This window comes from Cnephaeus nilssonii (genome assembly GCF_951640355.1).
Source record: "Cnephaeus nilssonii genome assembly, chromosome: 13".
Classification (NCBI taxonomy): Eukaryota; Metazoa; Chordata; class Mammalia; order Chiroptera; family Vespertilionidae; genus Cnephaeus; species Cnephaeus nilssonii.
In genome coordinates, this window is record NC_137084.1 from 33,904,330 (window position 1) to 33,924,799 (window position 20,470).

The 20,470-nt window shown below is 39.8% G+C and overlaps 1 protein-coding gene and 1 pseudogene across 3 annotated transcripts; one reads left to right on the plus strand and one right to left on the minus strand.

Annotated features, from left to right (window-relative positions):
• The first annotated feature begins 207 nt into the window (after positions 1-207).
• On the plus strand, positions 208-18,715 carry PTH (parathyroid hormone). 2 transcript variants are annotated; one of them, XM_079788940.1, is made up of 4 exons: positions 208-226; positions 14,612-14,805; positions 17,969-18,059; positions 18,177-18,715. In XM_079788940.1, the coding sequence occupies exons 3-4, from the start codon at positions 17,974-17,976 to the stop codon at positions 18,433-18,435; spliced, it is 345 nt and encodes a 114-aa protein (XP_079645066.1). In that variant the 5' UTR covers positions 208-226; positions 14,612-14,805; positions 17,969-17,973; the 3' UTR covers positions 18,436-18,715. The 2 variants fall into 2 exon arrangements, with proteins under 2 accessions (XP_079645066.1, XP_079645067.1); XM_079788941.1 differs by lacking the exon at positions 208-226 and adding an exon at positions 2,149-2,195.
• Positions 16,666-16,933, minus strand: LOC307109875 (non-histone chromosomal protein HMG-17-like; annotated as a pseudogene). The gene has a single exon. The product of its transcript is annotated as a non-histone chromosomal protein HMG-17-like (transcript).
• Positions 18,716-20,470: the final 1,755 nt, after the last annotated feature.

Below are 20,470 nucleotides of genomic sequence, written 5' to 3' on the forward strand. Positions count from 1 at the left end.
TCAGCATTTTATATAATACTGGTTTGGCGTTGATGGACTCCTTTAGCTTTTTCTTATCTGTGAAGTTCTTTATCTGACCTTCTATTCTAAATGATAGCTTTGCTGGGTAGCGTAATCTTGATTGTAGGTTCTTGCTGTTCATCACTTTGAATATTTCTTGCAATTCCCGACTGGCCTGCATAGTTTCTGTTGAGAAATCAGCTGACAGTCATATGGGTGCTCCCTTGTAAGTAACTAACTGTTTTTCTCTTGCTGCTTTTAATATTCTCTCTTTGTCTTTTGCTCTTGGCATTTTAATTATGATGTGTCTTGGTGTGGTCCTCTTTGGATTCCTTTTGTTTGGGGTTCTAAGAGCTTCCTGGACTTGTTAGTCTATTTCTTTCACCAGGTGGGGGAAGTTTTCTGTCATTATTATACTCAAATAGGTTTTTAGTATCTTGCTCTCTCTCTTCTTCTGGCACCCCAATAATTTGGATGTTGGTACGCTTAAAGTTGTCCCAGAGGCTCCTTTCACTATCTGCATATTTTTGGATTCTTTTTGCTTTTTGCTTTTCTGGTTGGGTGTTTTTTGCTTCTTTGTATTTCAAATCTTTGACTTGATTCTTGCGATCCTCTAGTCTCCTGTTGGATCTCTGTATATTATTTTTTATTTCAGTCAGTGTATGTTTAATTTCTAGTTGGTCCTTTTTCATATCCTCGAGGTCTCACTAAATTTATCGGCCTTTTCTAGAAATTTCTTGAAAAACCTTATAACTGTGGTTTTGAACTTTATATTCAGTTGTTTGATTTCCTCTGTTTCTTTCATTTGTGATCTGTTTCTTTGTCTCCGCATTTTGGCTGCTTCCCTACATCGATAGAGTGGCTTTATGTGCCAGGTGTCCTATAGGGCTCAGTGGCTGAGCCTCCCCAGATACCTGAGATGGACACTCTTGGTGCACCCCTTGTGGGCTGTGTGCACAGTCTTGTAGTTAAGCCTTGATTGTTGATGGTATCACTGGGAGGAATTGACCTTCAGGCCAATTGGCTGTGAGGACCCGCTGTGTCTATGCTGGGAGAACTTCTGTGCTGGAGACACCCTTTTGAGACAAGACTTGAAAAAGCCTCTGGGTGGGGCGGAGTCTCAGGGCGGAACAGACAGCATTGGCTTCCCATCAGCCCTGCCCTAATAGACCCCTGGGTCTCAGTGTCCCACGGTAATCGCTGCACGCACCTCTGAGAGAAAGCCGCCCTTGAGTTTCGCCCGCTGCCAGACAGTCCAGTTTCTCCCCGAATGAGTCTGGGTCCCCAGAGTCTCGCCCAGAACTGGAGTTCAGTGCAGTCGGGGGCTTTTGTCTCCCTCCCACTTGAGAAAGCCAGCCGCGTACTCAGTTGCCTGCCCTCTCCATGCACGTGCCTCCGTACCTCTGCCTTCCGCAGTTCCTCTGAGTCTCAGTGTGCTTTTCTCTTTCCTGACAGTCCAGTTTCACCCCGTATGAGTCTGTGTCCCCAGAGTCTTGCCCGGAACTGGAGTTCAGTGCAGTCGGGAGCTTTTGTCTCCTTCCCGATTGAGAAAGCCAGCTGCGTACTCAGTTGCCAGTCCTCTCCGCACGCGCGTTTCCCTACCTCTGCCTTCTGCAGCTCCTCTGAGTCTCAATGTGCTTTTCTCTTTTATTCTAGTTGTAGAATTTTCACTCAGCCAGCTTTCCTGTGGTTCTGGATGATGTCCATTTTGTCTTTTAGTTGTAGTTTTGAAATTGTTGTGCGAGGCAGAAGTTTAGGTGTTTACCTATGCCGCCATCTTGGTTTCTCCCATATTTTTTAAACTTCTTCCTCTTCTTAAAGAATACCCTTCAGCATTTCATATAATCCTGGTTTGGTGGTGATGAACTCCTTTAGCTTTTTCTTGTTTGTGAAGCTCTTTATCTGACCTTCAATTCTAAATGATAGCTTTGCTGGGTAGAGTAATCTTGGTTGTAGGTTCTTGTTGTTCACCACTTTAAATATTTCTTGCCACTCCCATCTGGCCTGCATAGTTTCTCTTGAGAAATCAGCTGACAGTCATATGGGTACTCCCTTGTAGGTAACTAACTGTTTTTCTCTTGCTGCTTTCAAGATTCTCTCTTTGTCTTTTTCCCTTGGCATTTTAATTATGATGTGTCTTGGTGTGGTCCTCTTTGGATTCCTTTTGTTTGGGGTTCTCTGTTCTTCCTGGACTTGTAAGTCTATTTCTTTCACCAGGTAGGGAAAGTTTTCTGTCATTATTTCTTCTAATAGGTTTTCAGTATCTTGCTCTCTCTCTTTTTCTGGCACCACAATAATTTGGATGTTGGTACACTTAAAGTTGTCCCAGAGGCTCCTTACACTATCTTCATATTTTTGGATTCTTTTTTCTTTTTGTTTTTCTGTTTGGGTGTTTTTTGTTTCCTCATATTACAAATCTTTTGTTTGATTCTTGGGGTCCTTTGGTCTACTGTTGAATTTATGTATATTCTTTATTTCAGTCAGTGTATGCTTAATTTCTAGTTGGTCCTTTTTCATATCCTCGAGGGTCTCACTAAATTTATCGGCCTTTTCTAGAAAATTCTTGAAAAACCTTGTAACCGCGGTTTTGAACTCTATATCCAGTCATTTGCTTTCCTCCATTTCTTTCATTTGTGATCTGTTTCTTTGTCTCTGCATTTTGGCTGCTTCCCTGAGTTGATAGAGTGGCTTTGTGTGCTAGGTGACCTATAGGGCCCAGTGGCTCAGCCTCCCCAGTTACCTGAGGTGGACACTCTTGGTGCACCCCTTTGTGGGCTGAGTGCAGTCTTGTTTGTAGTTAAGCCTTGATTGCTGTTGGTATCACTGTGAGGAATTGACCTCCAGGCCAATTGGCTGTGAGGACCCGCTGTGTCTATAATGGAAGAACTGCTGTGCTGGAGACACCCTTATGGGGCAGGACTTGTTTCAAGGGGGCTTTGGTGCTCATTGAGTCTGCCTCTTGAATGTGTCACTTATGGATGTAAGGAGTTGAAATCTGGTGTCGTCTCACACTGACCACTAGGTACACTGGCTTCTGGATCTCCAATGGGATGCAGGTCAGCTACTGTCTGAGGCCACCCACCAGGAGCTACAGCAAGATCTGCAGATTTCTCCTTTTTGCTTGGGGTTTGGAAGTTTTGGAGCTGTCTGACCAGAGCTGCAGTTTGTTAGGTGAAGCTGCGATTGGGCAGGCCATTTATATGCAAAAGCCACTGCACACAGTTTGGGTGGGTTTGTAAATTGGGCGGGGCGGGGTCTCAGGGAGTCACTAGGATGTGGCAAACAGTGATGGCTGCCAGTCAGCCATCTCTGCGTCTCTGTGTTTCCAAATCCCCGTGTCCCTCGCCCCAGCGCAGAAAACAATAATTCCTGCGTGCACCTCTGCAAGAAAGCCACCCTCACTTTCCAACCCGATGGTAGACAGTCTAGCTTCTCCCCGTAAGAGTCTGGGTCCTCAGAGTCTCGCCAGAAACTGGAGTTCAGAGTAATCACGAGCTTGTGTCTCTCTTTCGGTTGAAAAAAACAGCGCACCCAGCCGCCAGCCGCCAGCCCGATTCTCACGCCTCCATACCTCAGCTTTTCCATGCTTGTGCATGTCTCAATGCTCTTTTCTCTTTCCTTCTAGTTGTAGAACTTCTACTCAGCCAGCTTTCCCATGGTTCTGGTTGATAAACATTTTGTCTTTTAGTTGTAGTTTTGGTGTGGTTGTGAGAGGCAGCACTTACAGGTGTATACCTTATGCCGCCATCTTGGTTTCTCTCTTTCCCTCACTCTTGATTGGAAGAGTTTAGGCTTACAATCTTGCGGGATTGGCTAATTTAAAAAGGGAGGGATTGACCTTTGCTGTTTCAAAATGGTGGCTGCCTAAACTCTCTTCTTTGACAGAAAAGATTACTTGCTTATTCTCACTACCTATCTCCAGAACTTTTCCATCATCCCAGACTAAAACTTTGTACCCATTAAACAACAACTCCCTATTGACCCCCTACTTCACAGCCCCTGGCAACCACTATTCTACTTTCTCTCTCTATGAATTTGAGTATTCTAGGTTGCTTATATAACTGAAATCATATAATATTTGTCCTTTTATGTTTAGCTTATTTCACTTAGCATATCTTCAAGGTTCATCCATGTTGTGGCATGAATCAGAACTTCATTCCTTTTTAAGGTTGAGTAATATTCCATAGTGTGTATATGCTACATTTTGCTTATCCATTCACCTATTGATGGACATTTGGGTTGTTTCCACCTTTTTGCTGTTGTGAATAATGCTATGAACATGGGTGTACAAATATCTGTTTGAGTCCCCTGCTTTATATTCTTTTGGGTATATACATAGAGTGGAATTACTGAATCATATGGTAATTCTATGTTCAATTTATTGAGGAACCACCATGTTTATCGCATTGGTTGCACCATTTTACATTTTCACCAACAGTGCACAGAGTTCCAATTTCTCCACATCCTCATAAACACTTGTTGTTTTCTGTTTGCTTTTGTTTTTGTTTTCATATATTTTTATTGATTTCAGAGAGGAAGGGAGAGGGAGATAGAATCATTGGTTTGCTGACTCTTGCATGCCTCCTACTGGGATTGGGCCCACAACCTGGGCATATGCCTTGGACCAGAATCAAACCTGGGACCCTTCAGTCCACAGGCCAACACTCTATCCACTGAGCAAAATCATCTAGGGCTATTTTGTTTTTATTTATTTATTTTTAATTTATGTATTTATTATTTATATATTTATTTATTTATTTGCAAATGACTTTATTTTATTTTTTTATAAATCTTTATTGTTCAGATTATTGCAGGTGTTCCTCTTCCCCACCCCCCATAGCTCCCCTCCACCTGATTCCCCACACCACCCCATACCCTTACCTCCCTGCCACTGTCTTCATCCATAGGTGTAAGATTTTTGTCCAATCTCTTCTTGCACCCCTCAGACCCCTTTCCCCTGAGAATTGTCTGTCGCCTCCCTTTCTTTGTCCCTGATTCTATTATATTCACCAGTCCATTCTGTTCTTCAAATTTTTTTATTCACTTGATTTTTAGATTCACTTGTTGGTAGGTATGTATTTGATGTCTTTTTGTTGTTCATAATTTTTACCTTTACCTTTTTTTTCTTCTTCCTCTTCATAAAGAATACCCTTCAGCATTTCATGTAATCCTGGTTTGGTGGTGATGAACTCCTTTAGCTTTTTCTTGTCTGTGAAGCTCTTCGTCTGACCTTCAATTCTGAATGATAGCTTTGTTGGGTAGAGTAATCTTGGTTGTAGGTTCTTGCTGTTCATCACTTTGAATATTTCTTGCCACTCCCATCTGGCCTGCATAGTTTCTGTTGAAAAATCAGCTGACAGTCGTGTGGGTACTCCCTTGTAGGTAACTAACTGTTTTTCTCTTGCTGCTTTCAAGATTCTCTCTTTGTCTTTTGCTCTTGGCATTTTAATTATGATGTGTCTGGGTGTGGTCCTCTTTGGATTCCTCTTGTTTGGTGTTCTGTGCGCTTCCTGGACTTGTAAGTCTATTTCTTTCACCAGGTGGGGGATGTTTTCTGTCATTATTTCTTCAAATAGGTTTTCAGTATCTTGCTCTCTCTCTTCTTCTGGCACCACAAAAATTCGGATGTTGGTGCGCTTAAAGCCGTCCCAGAGGCTCCTTATGCTATCCTCACAGTTTTGGATTCTTCTTACTTTCCACCTCTCTGGTTGGGTGTTTTTTGCTTCCCCGTGTTCCAGATCTTTGGGGTACAGTGATCTACAGTTGAGTTTCTGTATATTCTTTATTTCAGACAGTGTATGCATAATTTGTGACTGGTCCTTTTCCATTTTTTTGGTATTCTCATTAAGGTCCTTGAAGGTCTCTTCAAGTTTCTCAGCTGTTTTTAGAAGATTCTTGAGTAACCTTATAAATGTGGTTCTGAACACTGTGTTGTCCATTAGTTTACTTTCCTCCATCTCTTCTATTCGTGACCTGCTTCGGTGTCTCCACATTTTGGCTGCCTCCCTGTGTTGATGGAGTGGCTTTGTGTGGTCAGTGACCTATAGGGGCCGGTAGCTCAGCTTCCCCAATCTCCTTAGGTGGTCGCTCTTGGTACCCCCCTTTGTGGGCTGAGTGCAAAGTCTTGGTGTTGTTAAGCCTTGATTGCTGTTGGTACACTGGGAGGATTTGACCTCCAGGCCAATTGGCTGTGAAGATCAGCTGTGTCTACGCCGGGAGACAGCTTTATTCAACTAGACTTGCAAAATTGTAAAAGCCTCTGTGCTCAGCTTGGATGGGGCGGAGTTTCAGGGTGGAGCCTAAGGCCTTGGCTTCCCGTCAGCCCAGCCCTATGAGGTTCCTGGGTCTCAGTGTCCCTCAGTGTCCCTCTGTACTCCCTGCAAGCACCTCTGAGAGAAAGGCGCCCTGGAGTTTCGCCCGCTGCCAAACAGTCTAGTCTCTCCCCCAATGAATCTGGATTCCCAGATTCTCGCCCGGAACTGGGTTTCAGTGCAGTCGGAGCTGGGGCTCAGCGCAGTCCAGAGCTTTTGTCTCCTTCCCGCTAAGGCAATTCAGCAGCACAGTCAACAGTCCTTCCTCTGCGTGCATTCACATGCGCGCCTCCGGAGCTCTGCCTTTCGCTGCTCCCCTGAGTTTCTGCCTTACAGCCCAGATTCCCCCAGTATGAGCCTGGGTCCCCAAGGTCTCACCCGGAACTGGGGCTCAGTGCAGTCGGAGCTGGGGTTCAGCACAGTCCGGAGCTTTTGTCTCCTTCCTGCTAGGGCAATTCAGCGGCACAGTCAACAGTCCGTCCTCTGCGTGCATTCACGTGCGCACCTCTGGAGCTCTGCCTTTCGCCGCTCCCCTGAGTTTCCGCCTTACAGCCCAGATTCCCCCAGTATGAGCCTGGCTTCCCAGGGTCTTGCCCAGAACTGGGGTTCAGTGCAGTCAGAGCTGGGGTTCAGCGCAATCTGGAGCTTTTATCTCCTTCCCACTAGAGAACGCTGGCCAGGCACTCAGCCGCCCTGTCCTCTCCGGCTCCGTCCTCCCCACACGTGTGCGCGCCCATGTCTCTGCCCATGTCTTCGTACCTCAGGCTTTTACGGCTCCTCTGATTTTCCTTGTGGTTTTCTCTTTCCTTCTAGTTGTGGGCGTTTCAGTCAGCCAGCTTTCCTGTGGTTCTGGATGATGTCCGTTTTGACTTTTAGTTGTATTTTTGAAATTGTTGTGTGAGGCTGCAGATTAGGTGTTTACCTATGCTACCATCTTGGTTTCTCTCTGTTTTTGTTTTTAAATAGCTATTCTGATTGGTTTGAGGTGGTATGTCATTGTGATTTTGGTTCACATTTCCCTAATATCTATTGATGTTGTGCATCTTTTCATGTATTTATGGGCCATTTGTTTATCTTCTTTGAAGAAGTGTCTGCTCAAGTTCTTTGTCCATTTTTTTTGGTTTTGTTGTTGAGTTAGAGAAGTGCCTTATATATCCTAGATATCAATCTCTTATTTGGTATAAATTTTGCAAATATTTTCTCCCATTCTGTGGGTTGTCTTTTTACTAAGTTTAGGACTTCTAGTACTATGTTGAACAGAAGTGGAAAAAGCAGAAATACTTTTGTTTCTGATCATAGAGGAAAGCTTTCAGTCTTATATTATTGAGTATAATGTTAGCGGTGGGTTTTTCATACATGACCTTTATTATGTTGAGGTTGTTTTCTCCTAATTCTAGTTTGCTGAGTATTTTTATGGTGAAAGGGTGTTGAATTTTGTCAAATGCTTTTCTGCACCAATTGAGATAATCATGTGTTTTCCCTATTTATTCTGTTAATGTAATGTAATACATTAATTGATTTTCATATGTTAAACCAACTTTGCATTCCAGGAATGTATCCCACTTGGTGATGATGTATAATTGAACTTGTTTTTAAACTAAATCAAATTGAGGCTATTTATGCCCTTGCTAACCAGCTCTTGGAGAACCTGAGAAGACCAAAATAATTTTAGAGATTAGAGAAATTATATTTACTCACATATAAATTATAATATAAATAAACATACTTTAACATACTGTTTCAGGGTGTTTGTGTGTGTTGGGGGAGGGGGATGTAGGTAGACAATGAAACATCTCTCTATATAAAAGCCTAAGCAACCATCTGACTGCCCAACCATCCGACCAATAGCTATGACATGCAATTACCACCAGGGGGCAGATGCTTAACGCAGGAGCTGCCGAGCTATGATGACTTGGCAGCTGCAGTTCTCGGGTGACGCACCCGGAACCAGAGAGGAGGGAGCCCGATTCTGGGGTGTGTCACCCAAGAACCACCCTCTCGCAATCTGGGACCCCTCGGGGGATGTCAGAGAGCCTGTTTGGGCCTGATCCCTGCAGGCCAGGCCGAGGGACCCCACCTGCTGGAGGGCCCTGCTCACTCTGCAGATGCCCTTCAAGCCATGGTGCTGCCCCAGGTGCAGCCGGCTGGGGAGGAACTGTGGGAGGTTGGCTCGAGGGCATGTCCAGCCCCTCTTGCTCAGTCCTGTCCTACTGGCCACCTTCTAATTATTTTCCTATCAATGTGCATGAATCCGTGCACCAGGCCTCTAGTAATTACTATAAGATGGCTTCTGGAGTCACATTCCTGTTCAAATTATGCCTCCCCCACTATGGCTGGGTAACCTTGGGCAAGTATTACACTTATTTGTTTCAGATTCCTCAGTTGTAAAATAGGGGTTAAAAAGAGTCCCACTTTAGGATTGTTGTAAAGATTAAAGATATAATGTTTTTAAAACACTTAGAATAGTTCCTGGCATTTAGTAAGTGAATGATCTATAAGGATAATTATCATATTACTACACTCTAATTAATGAAAAATAAGAATCTTTTACTGACTCCAAGCTTATAATCAGATTGTCAGCTGAACTACTTGGTGGCAAGGAAAGCATTTACAGTTGAAAAACTATAGGCAGAGACCTTTATACTAGATAAAAGATTGTCAGCTTTATCATTTGTGAGTGTCATCTAATTCACACCTGAAAAGAAACCAAGAATCCTATCCTTCAGTTCTCCTTCAGGTTAAAAGAAGTAATCTTCCAATCTGCAGAGATTGCATATAAGTGTAGAATCTGACCTTGAAATTTCTCACCACCCATAGGAAGGTTGTGTGCAGGTTAAACAGTCACAACTGCCTTTCCATAATACCCCATGCGCCTGGTATTATCGTAAATCACATTTATCTGTCTCTCTCACTAGAGCATACATTTCTCAAGGTCAGGGTCAATGCCTGACCTTCTCTATAATCTCATACCTTCCAACACAGGACCTCAACCTTAGCAAATGTGTTTTGAGTTGTATTCCCTGCTTCCATTCTATTGAAATTTATTCATATGACATTGAGGGGAAAAAACATAGATATAAAAGACTTAGATTTAAATTCTGGCTGCATCCACTCAGTAGTTGAATAAACTTGAACCAGTAACTTCATAAGTCTAAGCTTCTGCTTCTCACTTAAAAGATAGAAATAATATTTACCTCAGAGATCAATGAAAATAAAATAAGACAATGCATAATATAAATCACTGTGGAAAGTGACAATAGATGATCAAAAAAATCTTATTTGACTCTGAATTTTGCTGCATTAAGTCACCTCTCTAATTCTCAATTCAATTCTTAAACTTCTTTTTTAAACTGAGAATTGTACTTGCCTACCATATAAAAAATATCTCCATGAACTATTTTAAGTAATGGACTTCCTTTTTCAGAAGAGTTTTAGATTTATAGAAAATTTGAGCAAATAGCACAGAGTTCCCATATACTCACCCTCCGCACAGTTCCCTCTATTATTAACATGTTATATTGGGTGGTACATTTGTTATAGTTAACTAGAGGCCTGGTGCATGAATTTGTGCACGGGTGAGGTCCCTTGGCCTGAATAAAAGAAGGTAAATAAAGTAGCCAAAGAACATATATACATAGCCCATGGACATAGACAACAGAGTGGTGAAGGCCAGGAGAGGGTCCTGGGTGGAGGTGGGCAAAGAGGGGAAAATGGGAGACATCTGTAATAGTGTCAACAATATAAAAAAATAAAGAAAAGAAAGGTTGTCTCCACACACAGCCTCTATTTAACGGACAGTAGGCCACACAGCCATGATTGGGACAGAGATGGCCATTTAACCTTCAGTTTTTATTCTATTCAAACAACGATTAAATTATTTTTGTGATTTTTTTCTTGGCATTCATAATTATTCAATTCTCTCACATTAAAAAGCTCATTGACTCTCTTTGTCAAATACTATTAGACAATCTGCAATATATTTGATGCATTGAAGTCAAACTTTCTGAAGAAAGGGTTCCCAAAATTCTTGCCAACTTTTTAAAAATTTCATTGAGTGAATTCTAATTATTTCTTGTTCATTGTTTTCAATATTTTCTTAGCAGTAAGATTACTCAAACTTTAAAAAAGAGCAGTGTTATTGAAGTGCTCCATTGCTTAAAGGAACTTGTTAAATATGTTAAAGAGAGAATTGATAAAAGTGTATTCCTTTAAGTGCCTGTTCTTAAAAAGGACAATGTTGCTTATGAACAGGAAAAGAAATTCCAACTTGAGTGGACAAAGATTATGCCATTTGTCATAACTATCTTGAAGAATTTTATTCTTTTACATGGATATTTCTAAATATGCATCCAGCAAGTAAAATCATCATGTATAGTAATGAAGAAAAAAAAAATAAGGAACTGCACATTACAAAAAAAAAACTAGGAAAATTCAACAGTTATTATACGTTGTCCTTTGAAGCATTTTTGTCGTTGTCTGAAACTATAGGTAAGTTCAGGAAAGGGAAGAGGGAAAGTTTTCTCTGACAGATCAGGAAGAACTCAGAAGCTCAGTATCGCACAGAGGAGCTCAAAGCAAAAAAGTAAGTCAACTTCCCCCATCCTCTGGGGAACAGAGAGGGTTTGGAGATTGAATTAATAACCAATTATGCCTACGTGAGGAAGCATTCATAAAAATCCTCAAACTATGGAGTTCAGAGAACTTCTCAGTTGGTAAGCACATCTACATGCTGGAAGGCTGACACATCTAAACTCCATGGGGATAGAAGCCCCTTCTCTCAGGGACCTCCTAAAAAAGAAAAAGAAAAATTAAGTCAACTGTTAAAACAGACATCATTTAATCTGTTGAAAAAACATGCAATTAGAACTGTGACTGAATTTTCAAGTCCTGGAAGTTTCTTCAAAGCCATACTAATTCTAACTGAGCAAACAGAAGGAAAAACTTACCAGTCTCAAATTAAACCTCCCTCCCATAAAGCAAGAGGAAATAATACATGACTCTTTATTCTTCCCAAATGTGAGGCATACAGTAGGTTGTCAGAACCTGGCTTCGGAGAACTTGAGAGTGCTAAGAAAAGCTGAGCTATTCAAAGCAAAAAGCCGTGCTCAGCTCTTCTCTGTCACTGTGACATCAGTCTCTTGTGCCCACATAACCCTGAGTCTTTTTATTCGTTAAATGATTTCCTTCTATCTAATGCCTGCAGTGCCATGGCCTGATGGTTCAGATAAATCATGTGCCAGATCTTGGCAGATGTATCTCTTAGTTGTGGGAAGGTCAAGTAGTCCCTTAAAAAATCTGAAGGACACAAAAATATTACTAATGCACATATGGGTTTGGAGGGGACTACAAGATAAAACTCCTTGGCATGCAAACAAAAGCCTTCCATAATTTGTAACTAACTTATTTCTTTAGGGTCCTCACCCATTTCCCCTCTCCTTCCACTAGCACATATTCTGTCTATTGCCTCCGTGTCTTTGCACATGCTGTTCCTTCTGTCCTTTCTCATCTTCTCCCATGGAAAACTCATAATCATCCTTGAGAACATTTCAGATTCTCTATAAAATATCTTCCAACAACTCAAGGGAAATTTAGTCACTTCTTTGTGCTTTTATAAGCCTTTGTTCATATCTTTATTATAATGCCTGTCACATCATACTGCAATTATATGTTAAATTTGTGGACAGAGATCATGGCTTGATCATCTAGTGATTAATGCAGCCCCTGGCAGATAGTAGGTACTCAATGCATTTTTTGAATGAACAAACATCTAAATTGTTTGCTTTATTTTTGTGTGAAATTAGCTTAATACTGTGGTTGTCTTTAATATGACAATTTATTCTTAAATACTTATATAGGAGGAAGACAGTGAAAAAACTAATTGCATCACTCCTGGAAAGCTGCTAATTCTGTTAAACTTACCCCCCAAAGTGGGGGAAATGTACAAATTACAATGTTAAACATGGCTTTATAATTACAACGAAAAACATGTTTATAAAACCACTAGAGGCCCAGTGCATGATTTAATCATGCACCTGGTGCACCAGGCCTTCCGAAAGCCTCCAGCGTGGCGGAGGCTTTCGAAAGGCCTTGTGCCGGAGCAGACAGCCGGCCAGCTCCCCCGCTTTGGCTTTTGATCGCAGGGGAGCTGGCCGGCTGTCCGCCGGTGCACCAGGCCTTCCGAAAGCCTCCAGCGCAGCCGTGACATAGACGCTGAGCTCACGGTGCCAGTGGCGCCGTGAGCTCAGCGTCCTGCTGGCCCAATCAGCTACCCCGGCCACCCTGAGTCCCACCCCCTGCACCTCCTGCTGGCCCAATCGTGGGCGTAGCGGAGTGATGGTAATTTACATATTACCATTTTATTATGTAGGATTTCCATTTCCAATTCTCATTTCTCTCAACAGAGTAAGTATAAGAAAGAAAAGATACACAAATACCCTGTGTAGACTTCATCAGAAAAGGTCTTTAAAAAAATCTAAACAATAGATTTTTACCATCAATAGAGACCTCTTGGTCATTTGTTCAATCCTGTCATGTATGAATCTCTATAATAATTTCCCCAATAAATGCTTACCTACTCTCTACTTGAACACTTCCAGTGATGGGGGAACTCACTACTTAGAAAGTACTTGATTCCTTATTTTAACAATGATAATAGCCAAGTTTAGCTCAAATCTGCCTCCTTGTATTCATCAGTCCTTTCATCTTAAACCACAGAAAACATTCCTTCTTTGTTATGGTTACTCTATAAAATATGAAAAACAGCTATAATAGTCACCCCAAGCTTTTCTCTTCTCTTCTCTTCTCTTCTCTTCTCTTCTCTTCTCTTCTCTTCTCTTCTCTTCTCTTCTCTTCTCTTCCCTTCCCTTCCCTTCCCTTCCCTTCCCTTCCCTTCCCTTCCCTTCCCTCCTTTCCTCTCCTCTCCTCTCCTCTCCTCTCCTCTCCTCTCCTCTCCTCTCCTCTCCTCTTCTTTCCTTTCCTTTTCCTATTTCACTCCACTGCTTCTCACATGTCATGTTTTCCAACATTTTTATCAACCTGGTTCATATCTGCAGACACATTGCAGTCTGTCTCTAACACTTCTAAAATTAAGTGATAGTTGCCTACTGTAGAAGACTTCCCAGAGCAGGACGAACTGATCTCTCCCATTCAGGTACTATTCAAGCTTGGACTGGCTCTTTACATGGTATAGAGTCACACCTCGGCAATGGTTAGGAGAGAAAGGGATAACATGAAGCCTGGATAGAACCAGAGCTAAGAGAACCGATCCAATTCTGGGACTTTAGTTGGGGGATAAGCTGCTTAAATAAATCCTAGGTACACCAAGGGCATCCAAAGGGCCTTGATCCAATAGATGGAGACCAGGGTGTGGCCATATTTGAAATCAGATAGGTGGCAGCATTATGCCTCCATTAGGTTTTAGAGCAGGTCCTCAATCATCACATGGGGAACACAAGAATCCAGAACTGAGCAAAGCAGCTGCAAAGGGCGAGGCAAATTAAAGTCAAGAAGACTGGAGTTCAAAGAGGGCTGTGTTTCTAGGGGGAAACTGAGGTAGTGAGAATAAAAAGGACTCTGCAGTCATAAAAACCTTTGTTGAATTCCATTTTCTTTACTTTCCAAACCTCAGTGTCCTCATGTGAAAATGGGGCTAATGACTGTATTTATTGAAAGGATCGCTATGAAAACTCAGTGGAATAATATATGTAAAGTCTACATATATTTAGTGCTTATCAATGTCTACATATAGTTAGTGCTTATCAAATGTTTTATTATTGCAAATTAAAATACATGAGTAAAATTTATGTTATATAAAGGTTTGAACTATTCCACATTTGAAGCCCTAAAAATTCATTATATACTAAGAGTATTTTCTCAAAATATTTTTAATACCTTTAAGAAAAGCACTATATCTATTTTTTTAAAAGATGACCAGGATTGATGTGGATTAGTTGAAAATAGCTTGTAAAGTAAGAATAACATAATATGATTCATTATAATCCTCATAATAACTGTATCAATAGTATGGTTATAAACATATACTTATTTTCAGATTTTATTTTCCATGATGATGTTTTACTTAAAATGATGACTTCACCATAAATCATTGAAATCAGTCTTTTTTTATAATACAAATTTATTAATCCAGTCAGAATTCAGAATTGCAATTTAATATTTGTTAGAAATCTTTGCATAATTCTCTTTGCCAGCCCCATACTGTATTTCTGTTAATATCTAATGATCTAAATCTTAAGAAGAATGGGCACCGCCCAATGGGGGTATCTGTTATTCTGGTCCTATAGTTGTGATCCAGAGAATTGGGAGTGATGACATGTGTAACAAAAAAAAAGCTTCTCTTGGTGAGAGAAAGACCTACATATAAAAGTCACACTTAAGCGTCTACAATCCAATTCATCAGCTATCTCAAGATTACTCAACTTTAAGAGAGCACCAGCTGCTAATATACCTGAAAGATACTGTCCTAAGACATAGTGTGGTGAGTAACCTTTACTTTATCTTTTAAATCTCATATAAAATATTTTTTTATAATCTAGGTATTATTTGATGTGTATAATTTTCTACAAATAGTATGCTGTTTGTTCAAGTTACAATGTGAAAGGAGGGTTTGAGTTATGCTTAATATAAAATGCCACAACACAAAATAAATTTATTCTACTGAAATACTCTGAAATCATTTATTTTTGTGGTGAAAGTCTTTTGAGGGCCTTTGTTTTTTTCTAAAATTATCTGAAATTACACACAAAACATTATAATTTGGCCTCATATGCTTTAATGGAATCTTACTGAAATTTTGAAATAAAACAGACTAATGAGGAATAAATCATTCTGATTTAAATAACTAATAAAAATTTATTAAATTGAGTTAATAGTCCATTTTTTCTGCAGAATATCCTTATCAAACTGTTTGTTTTATGATTCATGAGAACTGAAGTTGTATACTAGAGCTGGAGAAACAGTTTTACTGCTGAATATATTTATTTATTCCCTTTAATAAAGCTTTTTTCTAATTTTCTATTCTGAAAACTCTGCATGAATTGTAAGGGTATTGTACACCTGATTTTTCAGCTTTTTCATGACATTCTTGTAACAAGCTTGTCCCTATTAGGAATAGGAAACAAAGCAGAGATGTCTGAAGTTCCTAGGTGAATGTGATAGAGCTAAGATTAGACACCACAGCTCCTCTCTTCTAGCTACAGTGCCTTTTAAAATAACATGAACCAAAATTGAAGTATATGTATTTGTTGCTCCATCAATAGCTTTATATTGCAAAGGGAAGCTTTATATCACACAATGAAAATAAATGCAGTAGATCATATTGCTTATACTATTTCTTTTTATTTTAAACTGTATCCAGCTTTATTAAAGATACTTTTCATAAACAATCATGGTATTTCAGACAGGATATGGGCAGACAATGATTAACAGTATACAACAACTTTCTAACTCCTTTCTTCAATGAACTACCAAAATCAGAAAGGCACCATAAAACCCAGTGAAGTCTTCATCTGATGCTCTGAATAGGGAAAGTTTAGAAGTGGTATGAGAAATAGAGCAATGTGAGGAGGCGAGATGGACCCAGGACCAAGCAAAGCCCATGTGCTGCTGCATCCCCTGCATTCTGGTTGGAAGTCCCGCCACCATCGCCATCATGCCCAAGAGAAAGGCTGAAGGGGATACTAAAGGAGATAAAGCCAAAGTTTAGAGTGAGGGTTGACATTTCACATTGAGCATGTTGTTTAACAACTTTTCACAAGCCAACCCCAACTTTCAGGAAGTGAAATGAAAATGGCAGAGAATATCAATCTGTAGATCCACAATCAATAAAGGAGCTGCTGCTCTTTTGAGGGAGGCCATCTCAGTGGTGATACTGGAAAGTTCAGATTGCCCAACATACTGGAAATCAGTTTTTTTGGATCATGTCCCAATAGGTCTCTGGGCTTAAGAGAGCCAAGTCTATGCTTAATGTGGAGAGGGAGAAAAGGACATAAAAATGAATTTTAGTTTCCCACATGATTAGGTGTTTGTGCCAAGGTGGCTAATGTGTGTCAACATGCGTCCTCCCAGGAACCAAGAGGAAGTTTCTCAAAACTAGAAGGGAAAGGTATTTACCCCCCATGTAAGTCCAGCTTCGGAGACATTCTATTAGTACTATATGTCCACCCCCCACAACCCCCCCCCGACCCCCGCAAATAACAATGAAGTGTTCTGCGTGCTAACAACATAGCTTAAAAAAAAAAGTAAAACAAAATTTTGCATTTCTATAAAACTTGATAAAAAATAGTATTTCTAACTGTACAGTCACCAGAAACACACAGTTATCAAAAATGCGTACACTTCACTTGGCATGTCCAGCACCTTCAGCTTTCTGTGCCTGGTCTGTTTTGGCATCTCCATTTTCTGCAGGGTTATTCCCATCTTTGCCAGCATCAGCTTTCCCTTTTCCCTTTTGGTACCTTCTGTCCCTTCTTTGCAGGGGCCTTCTTAGGCTTGAGCTCTGGCTTTGGAGGAGCAGGTATCTCATAACCTGCAGATTTTCTCTGTGTTTCGTCCTTCACCTTGGCTTTATCTCCTTTAGCATCCCCTTCAGCCTTTCTCTTGGGCATGATGGCGATGGTGGCTGGAAGTCTGACCAAAACTAAGGGGATGCAGCAGAGCGTGGGTTTTACTTGGTCCGGGGTCCATGTCACCTCCTCACACTGCTCTGTTTCTTATACCACTTCTAAATGATGCCACCACTTCAAAAATAAATAAATAAAGCCATTTTCCTATAAAATGTGAGTGCATAGTAGTGACTCTATATGTATGTTAAAACAGAGAACATTAAGCATTAAGAAAAAGCACTTCTATAATAATAGGCTTTGCAATTACTGAAGTGCAGATTAAGATAAGACTTTATTTTGAGATGAAAAGCTAATGAACAAAAGAGGCAAGTGCTAAAAATTATACTCAGACAAGATAGTTTTAAAAGAAGCTGAAGAAAAAAGAAACAAGCATTTTATGTGAAGCCAAAGCTCTAAATTCTTATAATTAATTAGATGATTTTTAAATACTTTGACACATTTTTAAATGGTAGAAGTATGCATTAATTTAGTAAAAATATCTCTAAATCAGAGTCTATTAATTTGGTATTTATGGTTATTATTGCAGTGCCTGAAATGACATTGACTTATGCAAAAGAAATTTGCTAAGTAAATAAACAGTGTTAATAATTTACCTAAGCAAGAGAATTAGGCATTTTCCAAGAAAATTATAAGCACTTAGTCATAAGCAACATAAAATGCAGGAGAAAAATCTAAAAAGTAAGCGATTTCATTCCTCATGTGCCTTAAAATTCATATAATAAAACTTGCAAAAGAACTCTCAAAAAGATACCTAAAAGTAAAACTAATTTACCTGGAATGTAAAACTAATCTGTCTAATTTCCAAGTCAAATTATGTGTATATATAATACATACTAATGTATCTGTAAAATAAAGAGGCTGATTCCAAAAGTCCTCCATGAAAACCAATGCAATTAAGTTGTTGTACCACTCTGTGCACAGTTGTGTAGTTAGAAATGTAAACTGCTAAGTTTAATTATATAGTTTGTAATGGTAAAAATATTTTTAAAATACCTGCCATTTGCTTTTCCTTTTTAGTGAAGATGGTGTCTGCAAAAGACATGGTTAAAGTAATGATCGTCATGTTTGCAATTTGTTTTTTTGCAAAGTCAGATGGGAAACCCATGAAGTAAGTACCGTTTCTTGTTCTGCATGGCGAGGACATGGGGATTGGGATTTTAGCGCTGGCTTTATGATGGGAAGAGGAGAGCTAATGGAGTGACTTCTCTGTTTCTGTTCCGCACAGAAGATCTGTGAGTGAAATACAGCTTATGCATAACCTGGGTAAACATCTGAATGCCATGGAAAGGATGGAGTGGCTAAGGAAGAAGCTGCAGGATGTACACAATTTTGTTGCCCGAGGAGCTTCTGTAGTTCCCAAGGATGATGTTTCCCCGAGGCCCCGAAGAAAGGAAGACAATGTCCTGGTTGAGAGCCATCAAAAAAGCCTTGCAGAAGCAGACAAAGGTGATGTGGACGTATTAACTAAGGCTAAATCCCAGTGAAAACACATCAATCAGAGCACTGCTGCAGACGGCCTTGGACAACCATATTACATGCTGCTAACGTTTCCACCCTCCATTATGATCACCAAGTACCAATATTTCTAATATTACCAAACTTTACATGTAATCCATTGCTAGCCATGATAGCTATAATGTAATTGATTATTTTGATTTTATTTTTATTCAAGACTCTTAATTATTCTGTTTCTGTGTCAACTGGGCTGTTTATTCTTTTTAAAGTATGTTATTGCATAATTAATAAAAGTATAAAATTGCCCTCTTTAAACTCTCTCTCATCTTCCAATGCAAAATAAAAATTGAATGATCATAATTCTAAAAAAGTGACATTAAGTATTTTTCACTTGTTATAAGTATATCTTTTTGGTTATAAGTAATACGAACATGCTTAAATGGATCATGACTAGGAAGAAGAACCTAAATGGTTTTATTTCCAGTTTTATTGAAAAATAATGAACATACATCACTATATAAGTTAAAGGTGTACAACATGATGGTTTGATTTACATATATTGTGAAATCATTATATCTTGAACATCATCCTTTTAATATTATCAAAGTACCAGGTCCCCAAATCTTACTAGCTAGATACTATTGTCCTCTTCATTTCAGAAAAGATAATGAAATACTCAGAAAGGGAGAAAGTGATCTGAAACTTGAATGCAAAAGCATTTGCCTATACACAAACCTACTGATCATATTTCTAGTCTGAACCCCAAATTTCATGGAACAGAGTTTTTGTATATTTTAGAATATAATTTCATTTGTCATTTGACACATATCTATTTAGGTTCTGTTACTTGCCATGTACTATATTAGGCACTGGACGTACACCGGTAAACAAAATAGATACAGTTCTTGTCTTCATGGGGCCAATAATTTAGTATGGAAGACAGACATTAATTCATTATTAACTTTGATAAGGGCTATAAAAGAAAAGCACAAGATATTTCTAGAGTGTGACATACATAGCCCTGATCCACTTAGGTCAATATTGTCCAATACATCTGACTGTGATGATGGAAATGTTCTGTATTCTGTGCTGTCCAATACCATAGCCACATATGCATTTAAAATGTGCCTTGTGTCCAGATGGTCTCACGCAGCCACAATCCCCACTCATTTTTACAGCCAGAAGTTATGGGGACTTCTCTCCCTGGTACTGGAACTCTCTTTTGGGAGGCCTGATGTGGGGCTATGACCCCTCACTCCTCAAGGTGGGGGGAGGGGTTGCAAACAAGATATCCCTCCCAATTATTATCCACCACACATGTGTTCTGTGTCTCCGCCCTTCCTATCAGTCTCAATGTGGCTTCTTCTTAAATTCCCTAGTTATAGGATTTCCATTTAGCTAGATTTCAGGTAGTTCTGAATGATGGTTGTTCTGTAATTTTAGTTTAGTTGTAATTTTGATGTGTTTATGGGAGGATTGGCATACCACATTTACCTATGCCACCATTTGACAAGAAGTCCTTTACATTTATTGTTGTACTAGAGGCCTGGTGCATGAAATTTGTGCACAGATAGGGTCCCTAGGCCTGGCTGTTGATCAGAGCCTGTCAGGGCCTTTTGGCTGCTGGCCAGGGCCTTCCTTCATTAGGTGCCTCCCCCTGGTGGTCAGCGCATGTCATAGTGAGCGATCGAACTCCTAGTCTCCCAGTCAAATTTCCAAGGGGACACTTTGCATATTAGCCTTTTATATATATATATAGATATATTAAAGCATGTATAAAATATAAATGTATCTTTTCTAGAAAAATATAAAATGAACACCATTACTCACTACTCAGATTATGAAACAGAATATTGTCAGTATCTTAGAAATCCCTTTTTCGCCCTTCCTCAATCACATCCCTCTTCCTCCTGGCCTCCTTTTTATATTTAACATTATTCTCTTTTTCTTTTCTTTTCTTTTCTTTTCTTTTCTTTTCTTTTCTTTTCTTTTCTTTTTTCTTTTCTTTATTTCCTTTCCTTTTTTTCTTCTCTTTTCTATTCTTTTCTTTTCCAGTTTCACTAA